At 30.9% G+C, this 27,170-nt stretch overlaps 2 protein-coding genes across 2 annotated transcripts in view; one reads left to right on the top strand and one right to left on the bottom strand.

The window, feature by feature from the left end:
* Positions 1-14,125, top strand: part of LOC125067282 — a 33,355-nt gene extending 19,230 nt beyond the window's left edge. Inside the window, exons 3-5 of the mRNA XM_047675781.1 lie at positions 7,253-7,372; positions 9,412-9,460; positions 13,813-14,125. Of these exons, the coding sequence (XP_047531737.1) occupies positions 7,253-7,372; positions 9,412-9,460; positions 13,813-13,854 (211 nt within the window). The 3' untranslated portion in view covers positions 13,855-14,125. The remainder of the gene's footprint in view (positions 1-7,252; positions 7,373-9,411; positions 9,461-13,812) is intronic.
* A 1,987-nt stretch (positions 14,126-16,112) lies between these two features.
* The window catches only part of LOC125067301 (C3 and PZP-like alpha-2-macroglobulin domain-containing protein 8), a 229,109-nt gene continuing 218,051 nt past the window's right edge, over positions 16,113-27,170 (bottom strand). Inside the window, exons 15-26 of the mRNA XM_047675818.1 lie at positions 24,272-24,430; positions 23,821-24,018; positions 23,454-23,679; positions 22,918-23,206; positions 22,393-22,791; positions 22,073-22,182; positions 21,713-21,858; positions 20,959-21,151; positions 20,381-20,537; positions 19,864-20,015; positions 19,442-19,601; positions 16,113-19,230 (exon numbers count right to left, since the gene is read on the bottom strand). Coding sequence (XP_047531774.1) covers positions 17,722-19,230; positions 19,442-19,601; positions 19,864-20,015; positions 20,381-20,537; positions 20,959-21,151; positions 21,713-21,858; positions 22,073-22,182; positions 22,393-22,791; positions 22,918-23,206; positions 23,454-23,679; positions 23,821-24,018; positions 24,272-24,430 — 3,698 coding nt within the window. The 3' untranslated portion in view covers positions 16,113-17,721. The remainder of the gene's footprint in view (positions 19,231-19,441; positions 19,602-19,863; positions 20,016-20,380; positions 20,538-20,958; positions 21,152-21,712; positions 21,859-22,072; positions 22,183-22,392; positions 22,792-22,917; positions 23,207-23,453; positions 23,680-23,820; positions 24,019-24,271; positions 24,431-27,170) is intronic.

Raw genomic sequence — 27,170 nt, 5'->3', positions numbered from 1 at the left:
TTGAATATGTAAGAAGTCTTATAATTACTTGAAGATTTATCGTAAACATGAACTCGTTTTTTTATAATCATGTTGGAAACAAATGAAATATAAAAATCTTCGATTTTAACGAATAGTTCTTACAATATTTACGAGTCACTTCTATAGCCTATTTAAACCACAAGTGTAAAGACGAATGAATAAAAGATTACATCGAATTGGAGCAATATCATTGGTAAGCTTAAATAATCTATGATATTCGTTTTCAATTTTTGAATATTGGCGTTTTGAATGTCGACGAAGGTGTTATCGGATTTTTTGAAGTAAAATGATGATAAGAAGTTAAATGGAATAGTGTTGTATGATCAATAAATATATAAGTAGTATACAATACAACTGATCTCTTAACAAATCGCATGGAACACTTAAAGTTTGTTTATCTTTATGCCTCCTTTGGAAGAGACAATACACAAATTATGAGATATAAAAAAAACTGATTGAAATATCAAAAGTTATACACTTGAATTCCGGTAATAAAGGTTGGGTCATGATATACAGTTATATATATAAGCCGATTTGCTAAGAACATTAGCAATAGCCAACTGTAACATTTTATACAAAATTTTCTCATTAACCTAAAATTTTCTTTAAAAAATTGATAGCTGTCTATAATATTACACGACGTTTATTATTAAATTAAACGCTTATATATTCTTATCGTATAAAAATTAAACATAATAACAGCAACGAAGCTATTTTACTTAATTCGCGATGTCACGATATAAATCAACCTCCTTGAGTGTTATAATTATTATTTATGGAGTCTTGAAATAGAATAAAAACTCTTTTGATTATATTATTTATATTTCATATTCATCTTGTATTACGCGATAATAAAAGTTTATGAAATCGTATCTTTGTTGATTTGCTCAATTTGTTAATTTAAAAAAAAAGTCAAATTGTGTTGATTTTTATTCGAAAACAATGTATTATAAAATTTAAGGGATAATAAAAAATGTAACCATAAAGGTGGAAGAAAAAGATACTGTTCGTAGTTTATTTCTCTAAAGAGTAGAGCTTTTCATTTGTGTTAAACCCTTTAAATTTAATTTAACTTTCTTAATGTTATTTAATAGTGTTATAAATACCTGTAACGGTGTATCACACTGCATCAGCCGGTGTATTTTATATTAGATTGTTTTTATTTCAAATAATTAAACTCAAAACTCAACGTCGACCACCAGCGTGAATCAGAACGTGATATTCGACATTCACTTTAATCATTATAAAAATTATAGGATACATGTATCAAAATGGCGAATCGCGTGATTCGTTTGTCAAATTACACGAGTGAGATAAGAAATGGATTCTTATAGAATTGCCCTACAGCGCTGCCTTTATAGCATCACGTCTAAATATAAAACCAGAACTGTAAACTTGACTGAAGTACAATTGTAAATTTTTGTAATTGTGATCATAATATTTTTTTCTAATATTCTCATATTTAACCTTACAAGCTTTCTGATTATATAACTCAGCCAACAAATCACAAACTATTCGAAATAATTCTCAAGAGAAAACATTTTGTATGGGAAATCATGGTTGACATTTAGTCTGTTAATTCAAAACTTCGTAACTATCTCCTATTTTTTCCTCTCGTATAGCACGAACACAATACTCGTATAATCAAAGTTTTTCTTTTAAAACTTGAATTCGAATATCCCGAAGACGAGGAAGGAACTCGTTTGAACTCTAAACTACCATGTTTTCGCTGCTGTAATAATAAAATCATTATTTAATTATTTTCTTGACTCTGTTGCTTTAATTATTATTATACGAGGAAATGTTTGCCTGTTTGAGCTTATATTTGTATAATACGTTGTGATCTTTGATCTTTTGTGTTCGTTAATCTTGTATGGCTTTGATACATAATTATTATTTATGAAGTAAGGTCAAAAAAACTCACAAAGTCAACAGCAGTACAAGCCATTAGTTATTTTGGGAATTGTTTAAATCTTGTTAGATTTTTGACAATCAATAAGCAAGTGTAAACACTTCTATATTGAATAAAGATTTTTGACTTTTGACTTTGACTTTGGTTTTATAAATCTTAATTTTACCTGAATTAAGGATGTGTAGATTGACTAGATTTTTTTGATGGTCAGCTAATTTATTTAAACTTAAAGTACAAGTTATAGAAACAATATAGTTATTATTATTCCTTTAAGTTTTTCATAATATAATATTGTATTCCAAGATGGCAGCTAACGAGAATTTGGATCCAATTCCAAGTCCAATAAATATTTCAACTGAAAAGTCGATGATAATGCTTTGTTTGCAAACGTCTAACTTTAAAGGAAATGCATTTTAATATAAGATTTATTAAAATATGTTAACTTGAAACTTAAGTGAAGTTATCCAATATGACCTTCATTTAAACCCGTACTCAAACTATTTTACAACTTGCTTTGAATTCTATCGAGAATCTGACAATCAAATGAGCACATTCATTGTGGTTTTTGATTTGTCGGAATGTCTAATTGGAATAGTTTCATATTTGTGTAAAGTTTTTATTATTTAATTGGATTATCCTAAAATATTATATTGGATTATCTTACTTGGTGGTAGGGCTTTGTGCAAGCCCGTCTGGGTAGGTACCACCCACTCATCAGATATTCTACCGCCAAATAACAGTACTCTGTATTGTTGTGTTCCGGCTAGAAGGGCGAGTGAGCCAGTGTAATCACAGGCACAAGGGACATAACATCTTAGTTCCCGAGGTTGGTGGCGCATAGGTGATGTAAGGAATGGTTAATATTTCTTACAGCGCCTGTGTCTATGGGCGGTGGTGACCACTTACCATCAGGAGGCCCAATCGTCCGCCAACCAATGCCATAAAAAAAATAAAATATGAGGATTTCTCTAAGTTGAATCAACGTTCTCATCGGATGGTAGCTTGAAATATTATTATTATTTTTGTAATATAAAATTTAAAAATAGATTTAGATATTGAATAAAAAGTAATAATGAAAGTGAACTAAACTTTTTACTGCAACTCAAAGTTCGACCTGAAGCCGAAGTTGAGGTAAACAACCAACCTTTTCTAAGCTGTAATGAGAATTGCTCATTCTTGAAACGTTTGCGTGCATTTCATCATGAAAAATCTATAATAAAATTTTAAATATATCACAAACTTCCATATACATACCTATTATAAATAGATTTTTTTTTGATATTTTATCACGTTAAAGTGAGCTAGAAATATTTAACAAAGGTTGCATTAGCAGCCCGTAAATTTCCCACTGCTGGGATAAAGGCCTCCTCTCCCTTTGAGGAGAAGGTTTGGAGCATATTCCACCACGCTGCTCCAATGCGGGTTGGTGGAATACACTACTACTACTATATTACTACTTATTTATATTAAATTATAAATCAAAGTTCGAAGATAAAAAGAAAGAGATACTTTAGATTTGAACACGATACATAAAGGTTGCTAAACAAAATTTTCGCATTTAAAGCATTTTTTTATTTTAATAGATTAAAAGTAGTGGTTTACACTATAAGCAAAAGTGACCGGTTTTGATTACAAGAGATTACAATACTGATAATACAGTAAGAAGTATATACACAATTATATTACATAACAATAAGCTTAAAAAGCAATACAAAATTGTTTTATTATAAAAACGTGCATTTCAAAAAAATCGCATAAATATGAATTTCGAACAGTTTTTAATTCCATAATTTTCAAGTCAAATTCAATATCAATTTAAACGTGACAAACATTGAAATCATTTCTTTAAATTTTGATATAACACGATTTTCGAAATTAATTCGAAATTTAAATTTTAAAATGAATTTAATCGTAACAAACATTAAAATAGTTTCATTAAATTTTGATAACAAATAACATGATTTACGATAAAAAAAATTCGAAATTTAAATTTTTAAATTAATTTAAACGTGACAAACATTGAAATCATTTATTTAAATATTGATAAAATTTAAGATGATTTAGAAAAAAAGTAATTCGAAATTTAAATTTTAAAATGTTCCAAAACTTACGTATTCTAATCCCCTATCGCAGTAAGCGAGTGGTGTTGCGCGTTATTACGAAATGTTTCCTACGTGACGTGTTTTGAAGAGTCATGAAAAGCGAGTATAAGTTATAATACGACACAATTTAAATGTAGCATCGACAAATAAAAAAGGAAACAATCAATCGTTAATTTGGCGAATGTATTTGGTTATATAATATAACAAATTATTAATTTTGTAATATTTATCACACAATTAATCATTTTCGAATATCAAATAAATATAGAATGACGATTTTGAAGTCAATTAATTCGGATGTAATCGGTTTTACGGAATATGAGGGTGCTACATCTAAGCTATGTCGTACTGTACAAGCGGTTTATCTAAAGTTGGAAAGAGAGGGTATTATGATTGTTTTTTTTTTAAAATTGTAAGATTATTTGTAACAATGATAGTAGTGTAGTCAATTTTTGACAAATAGTGCTAAAATTTATAATGTAAATATAATATTAAAATGGATTTACAATTTAACACTTTTTCTATGTTATGTGGCTGAAAGGTCTTCTTTTAAGATAATCCAATTATTTATTTTACGGTAAAGTTTCTGTGTATTTAAATAATCCATACATCTATATATTAAGTTCAAATTGTTGGATACATGTAAAGTTTAAATAAGCACAAGAAAACAATGGAATGAAAACTTTTTTAAATTACTTACCTTGCCGTGTAATTCTGTAAGAATTCACTTCGTATCTCACTCGTGTAATGGCGGCTATCGACTTAAGGTTATATCTATATAGGTGTATCCTATTTATAATTATTCTAGTCAATATCGCATATCGCTATACGAGATACACGCTCGTGTTCTGGGGTGAGTTTCGAGATTTGTCTTTCAGAATACCTCTACTACTACTGGTATTCACAAAATAAAAATGCAAATGAAAAAATTTAACTCACAATAAGTAGCTTTAATTACTGAGTAGTTTCGTTTATGTTTCTACTTAGCACAATATAAAAAGATACTAATTATGATTAAGTTTAAAATGTACAGTGAAAAGTATCCAAATAGATAGAATATCGTATCATAACGTAATTTGTCGCAGTACAAATGAGACTGCTCTGAACAAACAGACCAAAATGAAACGCTTTAAAAACAACATCAAAATAAACGAAACAATCAAATTGTTTCGTGTGTTATTTTTCGTTCAAACAAACATAATGCAAATATCCTATAAAAATTCAACAATTTCATAAAATAAAGCTCATACATGATAATAATTGATAATTGAGCCGAGATGGTCCGGTGGTAGGAACGCGTGCTTCTTAACCGATGTTTTCGGGTTCAAACCTAGGCAAGCACCAACAACAACTTATATTTTATTCTTTTATTTTTAAATGTTTTTATCTTCTATAAAATAAAACAGTTCAGTGTCTTTTTCTGTTTTCTTATTATTGATTCGTTTTAGTATTATCAATTTAAAGAAAAGAATAATAAAAAAATGTACAGATTTTTTTTTTTAATATCTTTAGGCAAACCAGTAATTGGATTACCTAATGGTTAGTTGTCATCAATGCTCCTCATCTCAAGAATGCGCCACGAACCTTGGAAAATAAGCTGTTACTACCATTGGGCCTGTAGTTACACTGGCTTACTCGATCTTTGAACGGGACAAAACAATACCAAGTATTAGTGTTTGGCGATAGAATACCACCATCTCATATTATCGGTAGTACTTACCCAGATGTGGTTACTTAAAAAAACAATAATGGTTATAGTCGTATTTAGACCACTGTGCGAAAACTATATTTTTCTTGTGCGATAAATCATTGTTTTGTTCTGATATTTAATATATCTATACATATAATAAAATTGGTGTGTATGTTTGTAATATTAAAATAACCCATTTTTACTAAATGCATAAGTATGTATACACAGTACATATACCAAAATAAGATATATTTTACAATTTTGGTCTTTCTGTCTGTCTGTTTGTTCCGGCTAATCTCTGGGACGGCTGAACGGATTTCGACGGGACTTCCACTGGCAGATAGCGGATGGAATAACGAGTAACTTAGGCTACTTTTATTTTAGAATGATATATAGAATAAAAATAAAATTACGCTACAATGTCCAAATAACTTAAATGCAAACAGCGCGCACGAAGACGCGGGCACAGCTAGTATAAAATATAATAAATACGAATATATAATGTAATGTAAGTAACAGGAATTATAAATGTAAATGATCATATATACAGCACAAACATTGATCAAATAGAGCAGCCTTTTGCTGGCAATTGTCGGCAGCCTTTTGCAGACCATTGAATTTGAGATTCGAGAGTTAACGTATTAATTTTACGGGGTTAATTAAATGTTTTGCGAGTAACAGCTTGTGGATTGCTAGAATGGGTACATATGTTTATGTTTGAATTTAGAACGTGGACAGAAGTTTACGAAAAAATAAATGTTTATATTTGAGTTTGTAATTAAAAAGGATTAATCTAAATCGATACGCACGCAGGAGTTTATTTTTTATGTTCAAGCGATTTTGGAAATAAATCCCCGACGGTAGTAAATAAGTTTGTGCCTGAATATCTGAAGTTTTTATAAAAAAACAACATTCATAAAATTTATAATTGTTTGTTCCAATTTCAAAACTATTGAATTGATAAATTTTAGTATGAATTGTTAAATGTTAAACCTAAAAAGTTCTTTAGGAAACGTCTTAGAAAAATAATAATGTTAAATTTTCCATATAGCCGCCAAAATGTCCTTTTAAAATGATCGCTCCGTCACTAAATGAGTCAGTGAAGTGTCACATTAATTAGCAATGTATCGATATTGGCTTATCGATAAACATATCGTGATTAATGTATACTTTCGACTTAACAATTTTCTGATTAGATTGTAACGAACCCGTGTAAAACGATATTACAGAAAAGTCAAGAGTCCGTGACGAGTTCTCAAACCACTTTTATTAACATGTTTTCTTTCAGCTTTAGTTTTTGTTTACAGATTGCAACGTTTTCAAATATTCCAAGGTGCTTGATAATGTCTATACTCCCCTAGAACAATTTTATCTAACAATTATATAAATCAAGAGATTCTTAAATTATATTTCGTTATACAGTACGCTTCAATCCAATAATAAGACTCCGATTTTTAAGTCGGTGCCGTATCTTGGTCGACGCTAGTGTTGTGATTACATGTCAAATCGATATCGATATATTGGCAGGATTGACCGCCGTGATGTTGCGGATGGGGACCGCGTCGACCCAGACTTGTTAGATCGTGCCGTGCGGCTCCTCCAGCTGCAGAAACTAGACCGCATTTACTCCTACCACACCCGACCAAGGTACGATATCGATGTTTCCCGACCCTTCCCTATGTGCCCAACGACGATTACAATAGAATGGATGTTTTGTTCCTCGTATTTCCTGTTAGTATACCTGGCAGTATTAACCTTGATCAAAGGTTTTCTAATATTTAATTCATTCAAGGCCACTTAAAACTCGAAAAGTCAAATTTTCAGTAACTCTTAATGCTCTATAAAATGCTTATTACCTGTAATTATTGTATTAGGCAGGTGGTCTTAAGCATAGTGTAGTGCAGATTATAAGTTAATTTCTATGCTTAAAGTTTAATGAAATCTGATTTAGTCAAGTTTGTTATTTTATGAGATACAAAAACGGCTTGCTGTATTGTATCAAGTAATATAGAAGGTATTTTTAAGATGAGGCTGCTAGTCATTATTATTTATATGTCTAGATATGTTTATATATATTTCACATCGAATGACGCGATATCTTTGGTCGAGATATAATAATCAATATAATATAATATTCGTTAGGGATTTAAGAAAAAATGGCGTTTTGAACGTTATCGGAACTTTGGTAGGAATAAAAAGGATATAAGTATTAAAATGAAATAGTATTTTATTATAAATAAAGATATATTAATTAAGTACTGTCAGCAGTGTACAATGTAGGTGAGCTATTAGAAAATCGTATGAAATATGAGAAATCATAAGGTTTGTTTATTTAACAGTATAAAGTCTATTTCATCTTCGATAGAAATAGACTATAGACTATCAGTATTTAAAACGGGATATTTACCATGTTTTTTATTTTTATTTGGTGGAGGTGGAGGTGGAGTGGAGATGGAGTGATATGCAAACCCTTGAACAATAATATAAAAAAATCGCGAATCGATACGGAATACGGGATCGAGTTTCGAGTGCACATAAAACAAATAGTAGGAATGAAAGTGACAATGGTAGTAGTAACCAGTGTTTACGAAGCAAACGTACGAGAAAGGAGGCAGTCCGATATGGACACTTCTAATGCCGTCAACATCCACTCGCAAACTTCGATCTCGTGAACAAGACATTCGTAGATAATGTCGAAATATCGAGCTCCACCAAATAAAAATAAAAAAACATACTGATAGTAATAAAAATGACCATGTTAATTTAAAAATCTTATATAGACTATAAACTGTTTCACTGTTGAGTTTTTCTGAGAACAAGTCGACAAAATATTTGTCAACAGGCCACGAAGTACACGCACACAAGTAAAGTAGTACGACTTTTGACAAATGACAAGCGTAGCTGTCACTCACAACGATATAGTAAAGTTGACCCGTTTGTGTATCATTTTTGTACAAAATAACTAATCTTTTGTAATGGTACACTCTATTTAGAAATATAAATAATCTAAATTATGCTTTCGTCGGAATGAAGTTTTTTTACTATTTAAGATATAAATATGAAGTATTCGTTGCAAAATGCGGCTTGCAAGTAGGTACTATATCGATTAAACGTATTTATTATACAGTAAATACCAATACTCTGTATTTTTGTGTTCTGGTTAGAAGGATGAATGAGCCAGTGTAGTCACAGGCACAAGGGACGTAACATCTTAGTTCCCAAGGTTGGTGGTGCAAGGTGCTGTAAGGAATGGTTAATATTTCTTACAGCGCCTTTGTCTATGGGCGGTGGTGACCACTTACCATCAGGTGGTCCATAGGCTCGTCCGCCAACCAATGCCATAAAAAAAAGTTAATATTTCACTATAATAATCTCACTTAACATTATTCTCCGACACGGTGTCGGTTTGTATATTATGTTAAATTTATAAGTCGTATTAAGTCGAGATGTCGAGTGTAGAAGAGAAACTAGATAATAATTAACATCAATTAAGATAATGATGATATTAAAAAGGTTAAAATACGTAAATATTTAATATCTAAATTTGCACTGTTTTAAAATAATCTACGTTGTTTAAAATGTTTTGCTAAGAAATAATGACGTAATAAAATAATAACTTTGTAATATTTCAACCATGAAATAAAAATAAATGTTGAATATGAAGTAACATGAGTTTTTGTCGACAGGTTTGGCAAACGCTCCGATGCTTTCTCCAACTGGGCTAAGGATCTGGAAGTAAGTATCTAATTTCATTAAAATTTATACAATTTAATATATTTATTTTTTGATTTAGACTAACATATATACTTACATTATAAATGAAAAAAAAATCTTAAAAATCCACAATAGCGCGATTTTGAAGGCATTTTCTGCCTCGAACAACCACTCTGTGGAACCAGCTTTCGCCGGCGGTTTTTCCGAACCGATACGACTTACTACTACTACTTCCTAAAAAACCGGCAACGCACCTGCAACCCCTCTGGTGTTGCAGATGTCCATGGGCGGTGGTAATCACTTTTCATCAGGTGAGCCTCCTGCTCGTTTGCCCCCTATAACATAAAAAAAATGAGAACCTATTATGATTAAATTTCGTATGAAGCACGCTACATCCCCAAGGAAGGAAATAGGCTTTTCTTTGCTAAGCACCTGACGATCGATCATTAAAACGCAAGTTAAGGCGCGTATGACAACTCGTTTTTATTATATAAGTGGACATTGACACTTAAGTGCATTTCACAATTTTATAAAAAGAGGAACATTTTAATTATATCGAGTTAACGGTGCAAAAATAAATATTTGAATGTCAGTCCTAGAAAAAAGTCGATATAAATTGAAAATAGAATTGCTTAGTTTAATAGAAGTAAAAAAAAAAGCATTTTACCGTCTTTTTAGTTTTAATTAGTTAATATTAAATTCTAACTAATATTTGGAATAAAACCTTTGCCGTAAAATCTAAATATACAAGTCATAAGTCAACTCGATTACATTGAAAATTGAGAATATTATTTTTTGTGTTAAAGTAATTTTAATTTTGTAAAGTACGCTTCGCTATAAAATTGACGACGTGCTAGTAAATATATTTTACATAGTAGAGTAACGTAGAGCGTTATAAGGATAACGTAATGTTGTTAATTTTATTATATAAGCACTCTGTATATTATTTTCCTTAATAACACTGAGAACCAAAGTAACTGTAGCGTGCTTTTGTCTTGTACATGATGAATACTAACTGATTTTAATTATACAATTTATATTAATAAAAAAATGTTATTTCATTCAACATTTTTTACAGAATAATAATAAAATAAAAATATATATTAATTATAATACTTGTCAGTATTTCCATATTAAACAATTGTATCGATAAATTCGATAATCGATTTTGGTATAATATTTAAGTGAAATATTAAACTAACACGAATTTGGTAGAAACTATATTTGTTATATAGCAAAAAATATAATATTTTTTTAATTATAGGCATGAGCGATAATACCTCAGACCAATGAGCGCTTACCAATAGGTACCACATTGGCCCGGACCTAAATATACTTATTTTATAAAAAAAAACAACAATTAAAATGAATGGCACGGAAACACTTGGAATACGGACGATAATATTTATTTATTTACGACAACCAACAGTATAACATCAAAATAAAAAAAAAATACATTTCAAAATTATCAACGCAAAAGTTCTACTAGTTACTGGTAGTCTCATCGTGCACTATCATATTGCACAATACGTATTAAAAATATAAAATAAATATAAGCAATAATTAACCTAATAATACATAAATACATATAATTTAATATTAGTCGGGATTAATTACCATGATCTACACTTATATTATAAATGTGAAAGTAGCTTTATCTGTCCTGTCTGTTGCTCTTTCACGGCCAAACCAATCTAATACGAATTATACGTATGCTGTTATTTTTTTTAACAATATATTTAATAAATTTCATTATTTGGGAAAAGATACCTTAGTGTCTTAAAATTAAAAAATATACTCAGGACTTTTTTTTTTTTATTTGATACATTGGCATTTGATTTGTAAAGAGTTCGAATATGTTATATTTTTAAGGGATTATTAACAAGACGAAAATATGGCGGTTTTGAAAATTGAAAAGAAAATTATGTCTTAGTTTTATTTGGTTTGGTTTCCAGACTTCACGGTAAAAGTTAAAAATTCATAGCAGGTATGCTCGAATCTTAATGACCCGATATTTTAGAACAGATTAAGTTCTTAAAAATATGGACAACAAATTGTTTCAAATTAAAACAAACGAAGTTTTGATCACAAAATAAAAAAAAAAAAACTCTACTATAAATATTATGTATATTTTAACATTGAATTTTTGCCTAAGGATGGTTTATATGCCGGAGAATGACGTAGACTACTTTTATTTCACGTAAAGGCAAAGCCGTGCCGTTCATTCGATAATATTAAACATTCATATTAAAATCATTCAATCTTTATGAATATATCTATAATATTCGCGTTCGCTTGCATTTGAAAGGGATTTTAAAATAGCTTACGACCACGATATGAGCTCGCATTGAATATCCCTACAGATATTACGTTCGCCTGGCGTTTATGTGCAATAGGATTTACTTTAAATATTTATTGCTTTATAGTCAAGTTTTCTTTGTTATTAAGGTAATAATTTCATAGAAACGGGAAATAAATGGTTGGCTTAACACGTGTTTGTATGCAATATATCACAAGATATGATTTAATAGCGGCTTCCTGTTCAATTTGATTTAGTTTTCCTTGTTAGTTTTGTAAGTTAATAGATGTTTTTGTATTATTGAAACGTTAAATAATTTATGAAATAAAAAACTAAGTAAAGGAAATTGTAGTTCAATTCATATCTATCGAAATAAAGTGATGCTACGTATATTCTTGTGGTGGGGTGTCTCTTGGTGGTAGGGCTTTGTGCAAGCCCGTCTGAGTAGGTTCCACTCACTCATCAGATATTCTACCGCTAAGCTCAGTATTGTTGTGTTCCGGTTTGAAGGGTGAGTGAGCCAGTGTAACTACAGGCACAAGGGACGTTACATCTTAGTTCCCAAGTTTGGTGGCGCATTAGTGATGTAAGGAATGGTTAATTTTTCTTACAACGCCATTGTCTATGGGCTGTGGTGACCACTTACCATCAGGTGGTCCATTTTTCTCATCCGCCTACCGATATCATAAAAAAAAGAAAAGTATATTACGTAATAATTTACGTATTAAGATTTGATTGCTTTCAATTATTGTTTTAAAACGCCATTTGTTGAGAATTATAACATTAAGAGTTATTTAATGCAATTTTCAAGAATGTGTCCGTGGTTTTATGACTGGTGGAACTTGGGAGAACGTTTTATGAACTCTGAACTATTTTTTTATTTGAATATACAAAAAATAGAGTTAAACCGTAAGTTTCTTTCTTCTAAGAAGACAAACTAAAAGTATTTAGGTATATTTATCACGATTTAAGTAATTTAACATAAAACCTTAAAGCTTTTATATATAAGGATTGGTTTTTTTTGTTAAAAAAATATGTTATATTTTGAAATCCAATCAAGCCTTAATATACTTAAGGCGATAAAATTATATTATATCGATAAGACACGATTTGTTACATCGTGCATGAATTTCCATTAACATAGTTTTAGTTACGTTTTAATAGAATTATTGACTTCTTGTGTGCTGATATATTAAATAATCAAAATAATTATAATCTATTTACTATTGATTATTATATCTGAGATACGACTCGAGAGTTAATTTCCTTTTTAAGGGTAGTATTATAAATAGTTTTAAATTACTTTCAATGAAGGAATAGTTATTAGCAGCCTGTAAATTTCCCACTGCTGGGCTAAGGCCTCCTCTCCCTTTGAGGAGAAGGTTTGGAGCATATTACACTACGCTGCTCCAATGCAGGTTGGTGGAATACAAATGTGGCAGAATTTCGTTGAAATTAGACACATGCAGGTTTCCTCACGATGTTTTCCTTCATCGCCGAGCACGAGGTGAATTATAAACACAAATTAAGCACATGAAAATTCTGTGGTGCCTGCCTGGTTTTGAACCCGAAATCATCGGTTAAGATGCACGAAAACGGAGAAAACTTGGAGCTTATTCAACCACACTGCTCTAGTCAGCACTTTCTTAAGTGTGTTACAACAAGCGCTCTGGTTTTAATAATATTTTTGGAAGACCTTCTTCGGCCATTTACCGGTGGTCCAAGATTTGATCATCATTGATTCCAATTTAAGACGGACCTGTCAGGCTACTCTGTAATAAGAAACTCTAAACTCACTGCAGAACACGAGCTTGAAATGTCAGAATGACGACATTGACTTAAATAATAATAAAATGTATACGATACAAGTATCATCTGTATGTCGATTTTCAACATTTCACGAGCGAGATACGAAGTGATTTCTCACAAAATTACACTGCTAGAGCTAGTAGTGCGATTCTGTAAGAATATAGGCATACCATATAACATGTGACTGTATTTTATCTTAGTGATTATAAATATTCATGCCTTTTCATTTTTGATCACAATTGATATTCCTCTTCATCTTCCACAGAAGCCGGACATACCAGCTTGGCTGGCCTATGCCAGGAGATGAGGGGCGCAACGTCATCGAATCCACGTATAAACATAAAAATGTACTATCATATACGCAACACTAAATGGTTTTACAATAGATAATATTATTTCCTTATATCATGTAATATTCAATCCTCGTTAACAAAATCAATTTCTGTTCAATATTTATTTGAATACATTAGACCATTACTATTGCTTGTACTCGTTTCTCATGTACCTTGTATTTCTAATCATATAGTTATCGTAGTTAGAATTAGTTAATAACATCAATTGTACAATTATAATTAATCATTGTAATGTTATAAATACAGGCAATCTATAAAACGTAATTATAATATGTTGTTTTCATTTATTCCTTACGTCACACTTTAAATGCGAAAGTAACTGTATGTGTCCACGGCCGGACCGTAAGTTCGGCCCTGGGCTAACACTACTTAGAGGCCCATCGAAGACATATCTGAACGTAGACTTGAATTAAATTAATTGAACGGTTTTGATTAATTACAGGACTCGCAGGGCTGTAAACCATACGATCTGTTTAATTTAATAAAGTTATGGATTCTTTCCTTGAATCCACGGGGTCCTGGGCTGAAGCCCAAAAAGCCATATGGTATAACCGGCCCTATGTTCGTCTCTCTGTTACGCTTTAAAGACTGAATAACTAAATCAAGAAACTTGGTACGAAATAAGCTACATAAATAGGTTACTCTTTCACACTTGTAGGGGGTGAAGTTATAGATTAGGGGTTGTATGCAATTTTTTAAAGGACTTTCATCACAATTGGAATTCAGTTGGTCTTAAATTTTTTTGAATATTATAAAAGTTAAAAATCTTTATTCAATACATATCACTACACTTATCGTCACTTATGACAAGTAAAAATAATTAAATACTGATTCATTTATTAGTTATTAACTACATAAATGATTTTGAAGTAATCATTGCAATTAACACCACAGTGTACATTTATTAGAAGTAATAAAAAACATAATAATAAAGTAGTCTATGGTAATTTTTATTATATACCGATACGAGCGACACGCTCCGGCTTCGCACGGGTGCAATGCTGATACTAAATATACTACAGAATATCTTACAACGTTTACAGTTTTTCAGTCGTTAAACCTGTAAGATCTGTAATAGCTTCGAAAAAATGCCATTATTTTTCGTAAAAAGTAACGGATATAGAATGTTTATTGTGGGTTATCCCTAAGAGGAAGACCATTATGGACTTTTTTAAGACCTTTTTAAGGTGTACAATACTATAGTACATTATTTTGATCTATTTCGTAGGGTTCAGCCAGCGTTTGTAATGTAAGCGCAAAAAATGTGCTTATTTACGACGTAACTTTAGAAACCGCTAAAATTATCAGTGTTTCTCTACTATATTATGCATGTATTATGCATATAAATCTTCGTCTTGAATCAATCTATCTATTAAAAAACCACATCAAAATACGTTATATTATTTTAAAGATCTATGCATACATAGGGAGAGACAGCGGTAAGCGACTTTGTTTTATACTCTGTAATGATAACGATTCAAGGCTTAAAAAGAAATAGCTGGTAATAATGATAAAATAACACCTACCCACAAATACTAGATATATCATTAACTGTAAATATCTACAGGAACTCTCTGTTGATTTAACGTAGACGAAAAAGTTTTTGGTGCATGAATAGTGTGTGAAGCTCTTGATCAAACGCACGAAAAAAATCCTTTGAGTTAGAACTGATTGTACAAAGGAATTTGTTTTCTATCTCGTCTTTTGTTTTATATTTCCCTATGATCTACAAATAATCACCATATATATGAAATTGCCCTTACAAAAGGTAAATTTGCTATTTTCGTTTCCTAATGGTGTTGCTGCTAAATATTTCATAAATTTTGAGTAATCAAAAACGGTTTTAGTTAACTTCAAATACGGAAAATCTCAAACGTTTTCCTTCAAACTTTTATAAATATCTTATAACTTTATAAAAAATCGAAATGAAATTATACTTTATTCCGAAAACGTCATTCAAATAAATACTCTTGAAACGTCATTATACAAGGTTTATTTTAATATTTCACTACCTCCGGTTTGTTAATTATTCAACCGAGAAGAACTGGCAAGAAACTCAGTAGTACTCTTTTTTAAAGAAAAACAATTTACATGTAATGATTGTATTACTATACATCAATGTGTCCTGTATGATCTTCAATGAATATTAACAACCAAGCAATTCACCGTGTAAGAAATAAAACACTATTTTAATGTGGTATCCTTTATCCATTCTAATTAATCTGTGTCAGTACATCGAGGTATTATTAAATAGGTGACTAGCTTACAAGTAAGCACAGAAATTAATTAAAATACTATATTGATATAGTAATGCATCAAATATTTTTTTTACATTTGAAATTGACGAGTATCCTCCGCACAAGCACCTATATTCATACAACCGTACATTTAGACGAACTTATCACACTTAAATATAACATTTAATTCTAGTTCTTAAACCTATGTGAAAAAATACAAGCCAATATAATCGTTATGAAAAACATTATTATTTTTAATTTGTCAAATATCAGTATAGTTTTAAGTAAAATTTTCATTTAAACTGTAATTTGATTTGTAGTACTTAATTATCTTGATTACTAATTAGTAAAGAAACAAACATGAAATATAAGAGTAATACAAGAAATTTCGAAATAATTATAAGCTATTGGGGAAGGAAAATGAATTAGAATCTAAATAACCCGAATACTAGATAGGTAACATTATAAAGACGCAATTGAGTAGACTCTAAAGGTTAAGGTAGATAGTATATACTAGGAACAGATAAAATTCTAATCTAACAAATACAACATAAGCATCTAAGAACAGCTACAGTAAGACCGGCGCCGATACAGTGCAAAGATTCGTGCAAATATATCGATGACACCTTACGAATCTTTGCCACCAACATGACGAGACGAATACTATAAAATATGCACGAGTATTCGCAAAATATCGTGAATACACTGCTTTAGTTGAACGTCGTCGGATGTCTAGCGCCGACTTAAGAAACTACGTTACATACAATAGATACAGAAGAATAGATTAGACGGATGGAAATTCTGGGGCATCGCATAATTATGCTAAAATCTATGTTATACAATCACTAGAGGGTAAATACGAATATGATCTAAGAAGACGTAGAGCTAGAAATTTCTATCATATTTAATCGGGCTTGGCAACTAGGAAAGTATATACAAAATTCACCTTAGGATAAAGATTATTCTATACTAAAAATTATATATCTTTACAACCATTGAACATATGCAGTCAAAAATTCTTATTAAATATAATACTGTAGATATTGTTTAAAACTAAATCCTTAGTAACAATACGTTTTAAGATAAAATTAATATCGATAACTTACTTACTCAGCAACTCTAGCACGTTCTAAGTTATGTTTTTTTAATTAGCTTTACATGAGTCATCGTTTTAAAACTTTGTTTATATTTTAAGGCGTAAAGGTTTCTACTCGTTATTGAATTAATTCAAAAATTTGGAAGCTTACTTTGTCTCTTGAGATGGAAATCTATGTTACTATTTCATATATTTCAGGCTTTGAGCATTAGAATATTACAGACAGACACACATCTTAATAGTCACAGCGCATAACTTTCGTATTTTCCTCATCTAATTACGCACTCACTCCTTTATTTACAGCACACATTATTCTAAACAATTATAAATATTTAGTGCAACGTTACCGATCTAACAATCAACAATGAATGTGCTCTAGGAATTTGACCTGAATTTTATTAGTTTTACCAATTTCTTTTAATATGGGAGTGAATATTATAAAAATATGCTGATGTCTTTGTGCCTTAAATATTATATAACAACAGAGCTTATAAAGAACGATTATTATTATTCTGTGTTAAATTTGACACGTCGTTTAATCTATTATGTACTTGAATTTTATCATCGATTTTTGAACTGTTATGATCGGTACCCTCTTTTAGTAATTCCCAAAGATTGTTTTTGTCTAATATCTCAAAACCACCTTTATTTTCAGGTGCAATATCAATCTTTAAGGGTTTATTGAGGGATTTAGATGTTTCAGAAACAGGAGCTGATGGTATTTTGTGAATTTCTTTATTAATTGATTTCAATGGCTTTGCAATGTATTTATCGGTAATGATTTTAATTTTAGTTTTGTTCACAACTAGTTCAGGTTTGACAGTTTTATTATCATCAATTTGTTTTTCTTCCGTTTGATTTAAATGTATTATAGGTTTTTTTATTTGCGTCTTAGGTTTCGGTTTCTTTGTTCTGTAATGCATCGTTTTAATATTAGTCTTTGTTATAGCCGTTATTGTGTGAGGGATTGGTGTAGTTCCCGGATGATTATTATTTTCATCTGACACTACCTTATCTTTTATTTGTTTCTGTTCCTGTTTTGTTGAGGAAATACTTGCGCTGGTAGTACTTGACAATTCTTGTTTTTCTTTAACTAAAATATTTGGTTCATGCGTTGTAATTTCATTTTTCTCACTCACCAAAATGTCGGCATCTCGAGTTTTATTTTGTGGTAATGAAATATTTGTGAAATTATTTATTGAAACGACTTCAATTGGTTGTGATTTGATAAAAAATTTGTCATGTTTATCACCATAAGTGGCTTTAAGTGTGCCTTTTCGCCTTGGCAAGGGTTTCTTATACAATTCGGGTTTCTTTCCATAATTTTTGGTTATAGGTAATTTTTGTATTATAAGTTCACCACTCATTTTTGGAATGTTTGGTTGAATATTATTATCAGTTTTCTGATTTTCTGTATCATTAACGTATGTTACAGTGGGAATTATAATAGGGTCATCTGATATCTTAGTACTTAGCTCATCCTTAGAAGTAGTTGAAATCGTTGTACTAACGTTTGATATATTTATCAGGTTATCCCTTAATTCTACAGAAACAGGGAGGTTAGTGGTGTATTCCTCCTTAGCAATGGTTGATGTTTGCTCCGTTGATGTCGTAGGGTTTCCAGAATTAGACGTATACAATTCTGTGGATGTAACCTCAGTAGTAGTACTGGTCGTTTCAGTCTTAATATCATGCATTTTTTCATAATCCTTCCTAAATTCATAATCCCTGCTACAAATTCGCCCACATTCACATATGTTGTCAATATTTGCGCTAGTTTTAAGACTAGCAATTTGAGTTTTATCAAACCATGTTATGAAGTCATCATCAGTAATTCCTCGAAGTAATGGACTTCCTGGTTTTGCGTGGAAGAATGTTTCGACGGCTAAGTCAGGTCTGCTAGAAGGATATATTTTGGCAAAAGCTGGTCGAAGGCTAGTGATGACAAATTTGGACCTTGCCTCAAAGGTTGCACAAACTGGACAAGTTGAACTAATCTGTAAAAATAAATAGAATTATATATTTACAATTCAAGATATTACATACACGAATCTTATGTGAGACTGGTACATACATGGTTTTATTATTATTTATTCATTTTTTAATTATTTATTAGTTTAAGAAACATGGAGATTTATAGCTAGTTGTAATGGAAAATTTCCTAGCTTTTTTTTTTAATTTTTTGCCTTGCGACAAATTTATACTTACGTTAGCAAAAACGAACCATACAGATTCGCCTCTTGAACCATAATGCAAATCAGCGAAAGTAGCGCCATCTAATACGACTGGATTGACTGAGTGCAATTCATAACCAGAGAAGAGCGATGTTTCAAGACGTAGGATTCCTGATCGTTCTTTGCCTTTCCACCTTAAATAAAATGTAAGGTTATTTAAAACATATTGATGAATCCTCATATATTACCTTTAGCTTAAATTAATTTATTACAAAATACGAGACGACATGTATTATTGTATTTTTATTTAGTTTCAGTAAAGTTCAAAGAATAATTAGTTATGTCTACCTTACCGGAACTATGATACTTAGTTTTTGATAAGAAAACTGCAGCTTGTAAAGTATTTTTTCATCATAATATATATAGGTAATGTGTTAAATAAAGGTCATTACTTACTTGAAACATGTTTTAATAATTAACGTGGGTAAATTTCCTTGTAAATCTTCAATGCTGCTTCTTTCGGGGCGTATTTCTTCAATAATAGCGGATTGGATGTTTAAAAGTGCATTCTCTGGTTTTGGAGTGTATGTTGAATAAGTTATTGTGCCCTGAAAGTTAAATAATTTAATATAAACGTAGGAATTTATTGAATTAACCTTTTTTTAACTTTTCGAATTATTAATGAATAATAATAGTTTCATACCCAGACAGCATAAATAGAATAAAGTAAATAAATAAAATGAGAAAGTGATCCAGAAATTGTTTAATAAGCATCATCGATTCACATAAACGATTAAAAAAGTTAGTTTCACTATAAGGTCAGATGTGAATGTAAAGTTCCAAAGTGTAAACAAGTTTTAATTTTAAAACTGCCTCATTAAATTACCTATACATTATTACATCATTCATTTTGGTCAACATTTTTGCTGTTTTTGCATTACAACTATTTTCTTATATTATTTTAAGCATTTACCTGCACTGTAGCACAACCAGCTCCAGTGGCATATACGAAGACTTTTGTAGGTAGCCCAGGTAGCTGCAAAGGACGTGGTGGAGTTTTAGCTCGCAGTTCCAATGTGTCGGTTAATTCCATGCCAGCTGTCGCTAGTGACACTGTGAGAGCCCGATGCCTAGAAAATTAATGTACGTATTTTTATAGTCTGCTTTGACTGTACCTCTCCAGTATACGTAGTCTACTGTATATTATGATACAATCCAGTATAATTTAACTTTAATAAAAATCCGACTGGGTACATAGAGGTTGATAATACAAACGATTGTTAAGGAACTTAGATAAATAAAAATGAGGTTGAAATAAAACTAGTTTTTAACGGATTTAATCGCGTATATTAATTATTTTAACATCCCGACGTTTCGAGCACTTTGCAGTGTTCGTGGTCACGGGCAGACAAAATCACGAACACTGCAAAGTGCTCGAAACGTCGGGATGTTAAAATAATTAATATACGCGATTAAATCCGTTAAAAACTAGTTTTATTTCAATGTGTAATAATCGCGAAAATCTAAGACAACAAAAATGAGGTTATTCACCTGTCATGAGCTAATGCAGCATATTGTGCAGCTGCTTTTGTAGCAGTATAGGCAAGGCTAGGGTGACGTTGAAGTGTTGAAGCTCTGTAGTACAGGAATCTTGCGGCAGCTTCACCTTCGGCTAGAGCTCCTCGAGCGCAAGCTGCTAGAAGAACTCTTACTCCAGCTACGTATTGTTCCATTGTTACCGCTTCTGTAATAATTTTTAAGGGAAATCTTAAAACGAATCGATCGTATGTTTCTTCAAGATTACACTAAAAATATAGTTTAGATACTGCAGCAAATAGCCCAATTTTATGTTTGTTCACGAAATTATTTTATTTGCTGGAACGTTCTTTATTTCGGAAAAAAAATGAGGTTTCATCAGTATTTAATAATAATAATAATAATATTGGATTATTTTTTCATTTCATTTACGTAAGACTAACTATGCCCGCGACTTCATGCGCGTTCGAATTTAACAATAAAGTTATTTTTGTAGGCTAAGTTCCAGAGATTAGCCGGAACAAACAGACAGACAGAATATTTAGTAAGTATTTAGTAAAAAGCGGTTTTATTATATGTAGATTATATTATATTATGTATAGATTTGTACTTTATACTACACAAATGTCATTAGTAACTATTTTTGGCAAAGTTACAATACGCGCATTTACGTTAACATATTGCGTATATGCAACATACGTATATGTTGTCACAGGTACGATTTGTGCTTGAATAATATAAATATAATTATATTATAATAATTTCTTACCATATGATGTAGTCTTGATATTCCGTGTGGTTTCTTCTAGTAACCAATCAGCAGCATCTTTCCTTGGAGCTGGCCAACCAAACTCTCCTTCTTCGGTAGTTGACGCATTTCGTAAGATTACTAGTGCTTCCGGAACAATAGGGCTTCTGAAAAGACGGAATTTAAGAGTTGAGACGTTGTAACAATGATGGTTCTAAATGATTTAAAATGAATACTTGGATCTTTTTTCAGAATAATATCTTATTTATGTAGCCAAATCACATAATAAATGTGGAAATCAAAGTCTTTACAATATTAGAACATGGTACTCAATACGATTTGACTCTTACATATAGCTATATGATATCAAAATATAATTACCTCGCTAAAACAAGAGCCAATACTGTCGCAGCTAAAGCTGCAGGCGATGTTAAATTGTACAGATTTTTCTCTAAATATTCCTGAGCTTTTTTAGCTACATCCGCATCCAACTGTAAATAAATATTAATACTATTTAATAAATAGCTATACATTAAATTACCTTTTCATTTTTAAGCACAAAAAATAAAAAGTTAGTTTATTTATCTATCATATTATAAAAAAGCTGATTGATTTTAAATCCAAATTTAATTTGATTTAAAAAAAATATACATGCCATGCATAAGCAAATACATATTTATTAATAATGGTACTGAACTTACTTGATTTTCAACACCAACTTCTAATAATGATACCAGAGTTTCAGCTGTAACTTCCACTGTTCGTTCCCATTCTATTTCATCTTGCGTCATATTTCCATCCCTATCATAGTAATAGTACTCATTTACATCAACTTCTTTGTCAGTATTATTAACATTTTTTATTTCAACCGGATAATAGTCAACTTCTTTATCGGCTGCCAGAGGTGTGAATGACCCATCTGGATTTTGCCTAGTCTGAATCCAGTCTTTTATGGATTTTAAGAGTGCTGGATCGATCGGGTAGTAAGATTGTATTTTATTAAGAATTTCTAATATTTTAATCGTTGATAAGTGACTGCTTATTGCTGGATGATCGCTGAAAGAATTATCGCTCTTCCGGAAGGATAGAAGAATCTGAACCTGAAACAATTAATTATATAAAGATATACTTATTTATAAATTACTAAAATTGGCTTAAAATAGAAATCCCCTAGTAAAAATTGGGCTTCATATAATCCACATTGTAGTTAAAGTAGCGCTAATTACCTGTTCCGGTAATTTCTTTAAAATTCTTTCTCTCTCTGCTTCATCAACTAGATGTGGAATATGTTCTAAAGCTAATAAGGGCGCCAGGCTAGCAGATGCAGCTGATAATTGCGAATCTCTCCAAACATCTGCCCATTGATCAGAAACATCCGTCTGAAGACTGTATAACGGTAAATGTAGACCACCCGATACGAGTAATGTTCCACTAGCTGATCCAGGAACTACACCATGTGGAAGACCTAACTCAAGCACTTGGGAAAAACCAGCCTCTTCGTTGAAATTCCATATCCTGATAAGAAAAAAAAAATATAATGAATTACCTAGTTTATTTTATTTTAATGACGTTTTAGTTTGACTAACCAATTTTGCTAACGGTATATATATGCATAACAGATCTATTAACTTTAGTACTGAGAGCTCGAAGCACAAAATTTCTATACACCTAACACTGTTTCAAAAAAAAAAACATGAATATTTAACAATAATTTGAGTACAGTATTTTATTGAATATTATTGTGACTAGTATTGTGGCTTACCTAAAATCAGCTTTATCACCCCACAAAGCACTGAAACCAACATATTTAATCCTCATGTCAGAAGTCAATGGCCACACCAATAGTCTTCTTTCAGACGGAGCAGCTCCTCTTCCCACCGATAATCTACCTCCTTCCCACCACACCCACCAAGCGCACCAGGAATCAGCGCCAGCACATTCCTCGTCACTTTCCGTTTGTTCTGCACTTGCTAAATGAACGTCGTACCCTAAAATTTAAAAATTTATATCAATTATTTTATTTGAAATTGTATCCATTTCCACAAGTTTTTATATAATTTAAATAAGAATGATAGTTTATTAAAGGCTATATTATGTTAAGTAATATAAGGATATTTAAAAGGACATACCATGTTTTCCTTTAGCAATCCACACACGAGTTCTCTCAAATACAACTCTATACATATCATCTGATGGTTCTCGAATTGATGATAAGGCAACGTGAGCGGCACCTTGAGCTCTTAGTTCTAATACTAAACCTGCTCTATTACGTGGAGCAGCTACCCATTGCCACTCCCATGAACCACGAGACGAGACAGCTAAATGTTCTGGAATGATAAGTCAATCATTATTATAACATACTACACAGACTTACATAAGAATAAATATGAATTTATTAGTAAGTTATTATTACTTATTATTTTTAATTGTAATTCATTACAATTAACTAACAGTAAAAAGTATATTTTAGTGAATAGATTATGTACATAATTAATTAATCAACATATATATAAATAATTTGCCAATTTTAATGGAGATACATATTCTTATATAATTTTAAAATTAGAGAAAAATACCAACCATTAGCACAAAAGTATGCGCTCTGCGTATCACTTCTATGTAAGCCTTCGGGAAGCACCAACACACTTGCAGATCGGATAACTGAACCCACTAATGTCTCATTATTGAACGACGTGTAAGATACAGAGCAGTTGTCAGCGCTATACCCAGTAACCTCCACTGAAACATTAATATTCATTGTATCATTCATGTAACAACACAAAATTACATTTTGTGCAATTGTTGTTCTTATAATCACAATCTAATTTAGGTAAACAGAATCTAAAGGGAATAAAGAAAATTTAAACCTTTATCTATATAAGAAAAGATATACCTTATGTGCTCGTTTATTTAATTATTACAGTTAAGTCTGATATTTTATGTTAACTAAAATACTATGACTATATAATATGTTACAAACATTAATCTTTATGAAAACAGGATCAATGTTTCAGCGTAACGAGCGCCAAGTGCCGATCGTCAAGTGCCGATACGTAAAATTTATGACGATATCATGTGACATGAACCAGTTTTGTTAGGAATAATATAATGTTACAGATAGTAAATGACCCACAGCCTCCGTCTCTGTTGCTTGATTCACGATGGTGGTCCAGTGTAGGTTGGTATATATAATAGAACATGTATATTTAAACTTAATATTTTGACACGTACAATTTATACTACGCTAACTCAAATTTTAGTGAAAATCATTTTTTTGTGCCTTGTGCTTAAAATATTTTATTTTATATGTATTAATAACATCGTGAAGAAATATACAAAATTAACGAAATTTCAAATTTATACAACGCTAACTAAAGGCAATTTTTTAAATTAATCGATTTATATTACGCTAATAATTATTAGCGTGTACGCACACTTTCGAGTTAGCGTAGTATAAATTGTTGGTGTCGATTTGTTGATTTCCAGACACGGTATAGATGAATTTAATTGTTTTAACTTTACTGACATACTCTATAAACAAAATGGTGGAATCTATTTTAACATAATTCAAAAGTTTTTAGGAGCCCGAATAAATAATATTTAGATTCTATTAGATTTTTTGATATTCTCAGATATCTGTCAGAATTTAATTCGACGTTTGCAGGTTTCCTAACGATGTACGCCTTTAGCGCCAAGCAAGGAGTGAATTATAAGTAGGTACATATTAAGCACATGAATATTCAGTTTTGATTGACTTTTTTGACCTCGACGTTAGAATGTGATGCATGAGGTTATCAAGGTCATCAACGTTCATAAAATAAATTATTTTATGTCTGCCCATGCTTTGATTGAGCGTGGTTGTAAAAAAAACTTTAAAGGGGATTCCCCCTTAATTATATCATTGTTAGTGTTATACACTGCTACGTAGTATCATATTCTTACAATATTGGTGTGTGCTTTCGCAGGGTAAAGTCGTAAGCGACGAGCGGGTACAATTTCAATGAACCATTCCGTTTATTAACATGTTTTGATTTCAACATAAATATCGCTCAGATAATATGATCAGTAATAATAATATATCATCTATGTGTTACTACTTTTGCTTTATAATCTAATCATTATATTATTATTATAAATATAAAAAAAAAATACGTAAAGTTAAAAAAAAAGATTTATATTTTGTGGTTGGGCTCTGATCTAGTCCGTGTGGGTAGATATACTCATAATTTCTCAAAACTTAGTATTAATGTTTGCCGATTTTAGGGTTCAGTGAGTCAGTGTGATTTCGGGCACATTGGATATATTTGGTGGTGAATTACCGAGTAATTAATATTTCTGACTGCATCCGTGTGAGCTGTACATATTGTAATGAATAAGTCTCTCCTCTTATAAATTGGACCACCAGCTAGACATTAAGACCACCGCAACAAGATGGAGTTACAAACGTAATGGAATTTCAGTTTATTGCCATGTAAGAGTGTTGTTTGTGAACCAATACTTGGTCCGTAAAGATTTATCCATGTCCTTGTTTAAATAACTTTTGTTTTAGAAAATATAATAAATATAAAACTTTCGGAATTTGTAGTAATGGGTCTAAGTTTTGGGAGAATTTTCGATAAATCTTAATGTTTCCTCCCATTCCATTTATTTCTATATATATATAACAACACTTGCAACGGCTGACAGTTGATTCACAGACATATCCTCTTGGTGCGCTCGGCCGGTGCACATGTTGTATAATGAGCCGATATATGTATATTTTAAGGGAATTGTAATATTATAGATGCCCAATGAACCTTAACACTAATTAAGTTTCCATAGTAATAAATCAACATGAAGTAGATAGGGAAGTATAATAAAGTCGATAGTGTGGGCGGACCAAATCTCACCCTTTCTCGATAATGGTAGAACGGACTTCTATGATATAGGCTGTGAGATATTTTTAGAAATTTGGGCCAAAACGCGCAGTTTTTTTTAAATCTTATTATGAAATTATTCATTATCTACTCTAAGAGATTAAAGTAAAATTTAGGTTATTATTATTATAGAAAGGTTTAAATCTATTAGACATCTGTGAAAATAGACGTATATGTTTATATTTACTACATTATAGGTAACGAATTAAATAAGAGATTCTTCTTGTAGTAGCCTATCAGATTCAATCAATTAATCACCAATCACCAAGCAATGATACTTCTGTCTTAGTCTGTTTCCGTAAGAGTGAGTGAAACAATATCAGTACTGACATAAAAACTCTTCAATCTTTATTGCTGGTAACATATTGGCAATTAAGAAGCGGATAATTCTTTACTGACGAGCGCCAAATTTCTCATTAAAGATCAATATAGAAACAGTTTTAACACAGGCATAAATATGATTTAATTGCGTATTAAAATATTTTTGCAACGTTTTATAAGGAATTTTGGATTGTTATGGCACAAAAAGGCTATATATTGAATGATGATTCTACTAAGAAGAA

Source organism: Vanessa atalanta, chromosome 11, assembly GCF_905147765.1.
Source record: "Vanessa atalanta chromosome 11, ilVanAtal1.2, whole genome shotgun sequence".
Taxonomy (NCBI): Eukaryota; Metazoa; Arthropoda; class Insecta; order Lepidoptera; family Nymphalidae; genus Vanessa; species Vanessa atalanta.
The sequence above is the reverse complement of the archived record's forward strand: the minus strand, read 5'-3'. Positions and strand labels throughout refer to the sequence as shown.